Below are 6,797 nucleotides of genomic sequence, written 5' to 3' on the forward strand. Positions count from 1 at the left end.
TATATATATATATATGTATATATATATATATATGTATATATTATATATATATATATATATATATATATATATATTATATATATATATATATTTTATATATATATATATATATATATATATATATATATATATATATATATATATATATATATATATATATGTAAAATTTTCCTAGTTTGGAAGCAAAAGGACGCATACGTGTAAAGTAAGATTTCCAATCACAAATTAAGCATATAATTCACTAAACTATGTATTGACATTTTGTTATTTCTGTTGACTTTTCGATGTTCAAATTCATTTTGACACTGTGGGAGCAAACATCAAGAACCATCATAACCAGCCAATCATTGTGAACGCTTGGCATTCTTTGATTATTGCAAGCACAGCTGTTACGACTCCACTTCCTCCTCTGACTGAAATTGTGCTACCTGAGGGGTTGGATCTGTACTTCTTGGATCACACAAAGAGTTCAAGTCGAGAAATCCTAGTTGTGATTTGTGGCCATTCTATTTCACTATAGTATTTTTTTATTTTTTACTTTTTATTTTTTATATTTCTATATATATATGCATTTATTTATGGTGCTTTTTATGATTGTTCATAAGCCTTAATTTATTCAGTTGCCATCAATGACAAATAAATAATGAAAATGGAATCTACAGAAACAGTTTTTTATTATTATTAGTTTGGCAAAACCCACTGAGCTCCCTGCACTGTACAGTTGGCAATTTTGTATTTGACATAAAATTAAAATACACACACCAACACCTGCAAATCAAACATACTACTGTATACTTAAATTTACCAATATTCTCCTTAACAAGATTCCTTATTGTTTTCAAATGCCAAGAAAAGACCAAACCCATCAATGTGTTGGTTTGTCTCTCAATACTGCACTTTTTACACGTCTTGTTCTCAACACTGGTTTCTACAGAAGACATGAAGCTGAAGCAGTTGTTTGTAGTTGTTAAAATAGAAATGACAGTGTAGAGTTCACCACAGGTATTGTCAGACATAAATTAATACACATATAGTGTACTGGTGAGTATTTATGGCAGCAGGATGGTGTATCGCAATGAAAATAAATTGTGCTGCTAAATTGCATGTTTTTTGGGTAGCAATAGAACTTAATGGCACAGACAAAGAAAATTCGAGTTGAAACAATCATCGTCAGAAAGACTAATTTGTACAAAATGATTTGGACAGTTGAAAAAAGCCAAACATTTTCTGTTTTTAGCTGTTGTGCTTTATAAACTGTATCTCTTTGGGGTCTGTTTGCACATCACCTTGTGCTATTGCTAGGATATTTTTGACCAAACAATTAACTGAGAAAAATATTTGGCAGATAAATTGATAATATAATAATTGTTAGATGCAAAGAAAGAAAATTTGTTGGCCTACAACTCAAGTATACACATTAAAATCATTTTTGTATCTGATTTTCTAAATCAGGTTCAGCATTCTCTGAGCAAACTTTACACAAAAAATCGACATACAGTTGCATTTACCCCAAACCGCAGCTAATTTAAATCCTGCATGTTGGATGAAATGTGAGTCTGATGTTCGGACGGCAGCTTCTAAATAAATAACATCTACTGTACATTGGTCTGCAAAAATACACATCATCAGTGCTATACAACTGGAACTGTAAACATTCTCAAGTGTTCCCATTCATATCTAAAAATCTGCGATTACTCAGTATTGAGTAAAGCATCATAAGGCAGACAAACAACAGTGTAGCACACGAGCCACAGAGGCTGAAGGTGAGAGGCTGAAGCTGGACAGCAGAGCAGCTTCTTGGTTTTATCTCAGATTACCAAGAGTCATTTTGGGATCAGCAGCTGCCAAACATAGCGGAGGAGCTGCAAGTCGGTCATCTTGTACAAAGCGACCTTACTGTGAAGAGGGAATAACTTAAAATAGCTTAAAGTGGCCAGCTTGGACCCGGACACAGATAACGTCAACTGTAGTGTGTTGTTTTGACGATCGCTGTAACAATGGCAACAATCTTGTACAGGATGATCGGAGTTCAGCTCAGGCATGTTGTTTCTGTTCTTTTGGGTGACGCTGAGGGGGGAGTCCTGGTGACAAAGGCTTTAGATACCACACCCGATATGTCAGATACCACCCCAACAGGGCGCATATGGTCCCTAGCAACTTGTGTGATGGGTCATGGAAATAAACAGAGGTGCAAGCAAACATCCACACCCACATGATCATGATCAAATTCAAGGCCACGTACAGCAGGTTGAGGACCATCCTGGGTAGTGCAGACAGACTGGCTGTTTTTAGGGAGGCCATCGGGGCCGTTTCCTCCATGATGAAGAGAGAAGAGTAGGCCAGGATGAACGAGTGTCCCGAGATGTCGTAGCCAGACCAGTGGAAGCCGGCTCGCCTGCAGGCAACTTTGGATGTAAACTCCAAGTTGACAACAGTCAGGGTGTCACTTTCAAAACAGGAGCCAGTCACATCCTCGATGTAGAAGAAGGTCTCTGTGCAGACGTACCAGACAGCTGTTGCCACTGCCAATGACAGCAGCCGCCGGCCGAGGAAGGAGACACTCCTACTGAAGGAGGAGTTGGAAAGGAGGACGAAGGGTGTTAGCAGCAGCAGCGTCCACCCCCAGGACACTTTGACAAAATACCTACGAAAGCAACAGGGCAGTGACATGAATACCAGATTCATTATTAGAGCTTATATGTGCATTCATTCCTTCAATTATCAGGAATGAAGCAACTCTGCATGGAAGGCATCTCTTCTGATTTATCACTGTTAATGACAGCATCTACATTAACTTTGAAGTATACTTATATAATCAGTGAGAGAATTCATTTTGTAAAATCAACATTTTCTTAATGAATACTCCATGTTTACCAGAAATTACACACAGGATTAGGGTTCAGCATTAACCTTACTTTGTCTGCTCATTAAAACTTGAAGAAAATCTGTTCTACAGTAGTACAGTGGGCTATACTGCAGGGCAAAAAGTCTGTATGCTATTTATTGAAATAATGTTTATTTAGCCAATAAAATTAAAGAAAACAGGGGAAAATTCCTGTCACAATTTCCAAGGTGACTTCTTTGAATGTCTTGTTTGGTCTGATCAACAGTCCAAAGCCCCCAAAGTATACAGTTTACTTTCTTGTGGGTGAAAAGTAAACATCAAATCCTTATATTTGAGATGCTGGACACCTGGAAACCTAGATGTTTTGCATAATTTCTTTAGAAATCACTGAAATGATCATTTGACGATCAAAACATTAATTTTCAATAAACTTTTTTGTCAATCCGATAATTGAAGAACTGACATATCGCGGTAAGTTGCTATATAGAAATATGTTGTCCCAATCACTTCCAAGACAAAAAAAATATTTCTTAAAAGAAATATGAAGAAACAACAACAACAAAGAAACATTATTTGCCTTTTCTAATTATACCTAAACCAACAAGGGCAAACTTTTACATTGTCCATCCAGAGAATTCTTTCATACAATTGTAAATGGGATAGTAAATGGTTTGTATGAAAAGATTCTCAAACATATTTTCTTCCAGTATGAACACAGGACATCTTTTTAAGAGTGTCTCACTCCCAGTGAATGTGAAGCACTCAGATATTAAGTACTTGTAAAGGAACATTTTACTCAAAAATGGAATTACTTGTAGGTTAAACAAGACTTTGTAAGCATCGCTGAACTCGGGCGATTGCATTTAAAGTTATAAGTTTATGTGCATGTATAAGCACATATGAAGAAGAGGCAGTGAACTACCCAGTGATTAGAGCTTAACAATCATTTATCTTTACTGCGTAGCATTAGCCACCACAAACTACTGGCCAATCAAGACCCAGTCAAGCAGAGCAAAAATCCACAAAGTACAGTTTACTTAACTATTTATTATTGGCATTTCTTCTGTAAAATGTTTTACAGTCTCGCTTTCACTAAACGGGAAAAATAACGAATATCTTTACTACTGTGAAGACAAAAATGACCAAATATGTATTGATTTGGTTAATTGGGAGGGACTTTATTCCTTCATTTATAGTGTTTTCATGAAAATAGCTTCTTTTAGTTCGGGCTTTTGTCTAGTTTTAAACGTGAACTTTGCACAACAAAAGAGACTTCATCAGCAGCTATCGGTCATTCAGGTTACCTTTGACCTACATCTGCCTGTCTGTACGTTGCTGAATTAAATGACAGACAGTCAGTTAAATTTCTACACACCTTTGATGTGTCTGTCAGCAGCAGGTTAGCTATGAGTGAACCACAGGTGCAGCTTAACTCAACTACGTGTAGTTCTGCTAGCTAACCTGCTCTAGCTGCTGATGACACACAACATTTGAACTCTACTCACACGTTCAGGGCGTTTCTGCTGCTGCTGAAATACGTCTGCGGGACGAGCTGCAGCTCTTTGAGAACTGAGCCCACGGCTGAAATGAGTAAAAATATCCAGGGGTAGTGCTGTCGGACGGCCGGTATCCTCCACAGTGCCACCAAGTTGTTCACAATGACATCCACCGCCGCCATGTTGACGCCAATGACCAACGGCTGAACCGGTGTGGGCGGGGCAGGAGCAGGAGAGTCTCGGACGTCACTTGGGCACAACCAATGAGGCTTTTACTTCTTCTTCTTCTCTTTGTTTTAATGACGGAGTGCCAGATTTACGTGCATTCCGTCACCTACTGTCCAGAATGATAGAGCACCACATAATACCAGTCAAAAGTTTGGACACACCTTCTCATTTAGTGGTTTTTATTTAATTATTTTCTACATTGTAGATTAATACTGAATACATCAAAACTATAAAAGAATACATATGGAATTATTTTGTGAACAAAAAATATTAATCTTCGGTATTATTCTGTATTAATCTACAATGTAGAAAATAATACAAAGAAATAAAAAACATTAAATGAGAAGGTCCAAATTTTTGACTGGAAGTGTATATCTATATATTTAAGTATTAAGGTTAAGATCCTACAAAATTGTATGCAATACAAATTAACCCAAGCAACACAAATATTAAGGGTTAGAACCTATAACGTTATTTACACTACTGTTCAAAAGTAGTAGTAGTAGTAGTAGTCCCACAATTTAGTAGCTGGTCTACAATAAAAGGGTTTTAAAAATGGGCACAGAAGTGGCTGTTTAATGTATGAAATCATTCAGGATCATTGTCTGAAACCTTTTAAAGTCTCAGAGACTCACAGACAGACACACAGTGGTTTCTTGCTCTGGATTAGGTTTGCTCAGACAAAGTGTGGCATGTGGATGTAAGTCAAAGGGTCAGGATGTCAGGTTTTGTGCTAAGTGCAGACCTCAATACAGAATCTAAACACAACCACAATAACAGACACAGCTTAGACAGTTTGAGACTGTTGTATGTAGCTGCCTCCCTTTTAATGCATTAACATTTGTTTACTGACCTCAGGGAATGTTACTGCAAATGTGAAAAAAGCCTTTTGTGTCTCCAGAGGAGCTGTGTGAAGGATACAAGGATACTTGTAGCTGCAGGTCGCACAGCCAACCTGAATGGCCAACTGAGTGGCACTGTGGGTAATACAGGCTGCATGTTTGAACAAATAATAATACATGGAATTGAAAAGACACTGACTCATTCAACTGCATTGATTTTGGTCCACTTTAAAAAAAAAAAAACACTACTGTAAGTTAAACAGTTAAACAGGAATGCAATAATAAATCATGTGTGATAAGTTATTTCTGTTTGTGGAAGAACTTTAAGTTTCAGAGAATAATCCCTACCAACAAACTATGTGCAGATTTTATAGTATTAAAGTTAATAAATATATCTAACATCCATGACTTGACACACCTCTCTCCAGAGAAGGATTTTCTCTGATTCCTCTCTAAAGTGTCTCACAACTACACTCAGAACTCATTACGAATCTAACAACCAGGTCTCAGTCTCAACTTGTCTCATACAGATGCTCTGTATTGACCTTTATGGTATCAGTTTTAGCACACAAGGACACTGTTTAACATTTAGGAATGCATGTTTTTGTAGGATTAAAACATTTGCTCAAAATTATTCAGGTTAATTCTCGTTATTTATAGTTACGCAGGGTCTTACTTTTAATTTTATATATAATTAATAATACTGCAGGGTCTCAGCCTGAATATGTTTAATAGTCAGGTAAAGTAGTATTTCATATAACTTTTGTAGAATTTTGGCCCTTAATATGGAATTTACTCAGTTAAAATCACACTGTAAACACCACAACTACTACTACTATTACTACTACTACTACTACTACTAAAAGATGAAAATGGAGTAGGAGGTTAAAGTTTGTTTTACCTTGTCATCATGTACATAGAGTGTTTTGTTTTTTGGTTTTTTTTAAAGCTGGGAGACACATAGTGAGCAGAAAAAGGAATCTTAAGTATTATTTTCCTGGGAAAAAAAATGTCAAAATATGTAAATTTTAGACACAGAGATGAGTTTTTTGGAGGGACTTTTAGATGTATGTTGAACACTATACTAACAAACCAAAGATGAAATCTTTCTTTTCTGCCAGTCAGATGATCATAGTAATATATCACAGTGTCTACACTTAGTAAAAGTGATGTTGTGTATATGCACGTCTCTGCCTCAAAATTTAAACTTCTTGACTGATTTAAACAAGTTTCCACATATGTGCAAACTACATGCAGCTCTCATTACATCAGGTTACAGGACATTTGAGGAAATACTGCATGCTTAGACTATAAACTAAATGTGCACCTTAGAAATTAAATGAGAGAAATCATTGATACCTCTAAATCCTTTGTTGCATTTCTTTG

At 36.3% G+C, this 6,797-nt stretch overlaps 1 protein-coding gene across 1 annotated transcript; it reads right to left on the minus strand.

Moving 5' to 3' along the window:
* Positions 1 to 657: 657 nt before the first annotated feature.
* Positions 658 to 4,717, minus strand: fitm2 (fat storage inducing transmembrane protein 2). Its single transcript, XM_023260932.3, has 2 exons — positions 4,351 to 4,717; positions 658 to 2,644 (listed from the first exon to the last, which is right to left on the minus strand). Exons 1-2 carry the CDS (start codon positions 4,521 to 4,523, stop codon positions 2,035 to 2,037), a joined length of 783 nt encoding a protein of 260 aa, XP_023116700.1. The 5' UTR covers positions 4,524 to 4,717; the 3' UTR covers positions 658 to 2,034.
* Positions 4,718 to 6,797: the final 2,080 nt, after the last annotated feature.

This window comes from Amphiprion ocellaris, chromosome 8 (genome assembly GCF_022539595.1).
Source record: "Amphiprion ocellaris isolate individual 3 ecotype Okinawa chromosome 8, ASM2253959v1, whole genome shotgun sequence".
Classification (NCBI taxonomy): Eukaryota; Metazoa; Chordata; class Actinopteri; family Pomacentridae; genus Amphiprion; species Amphiprion ocellaris.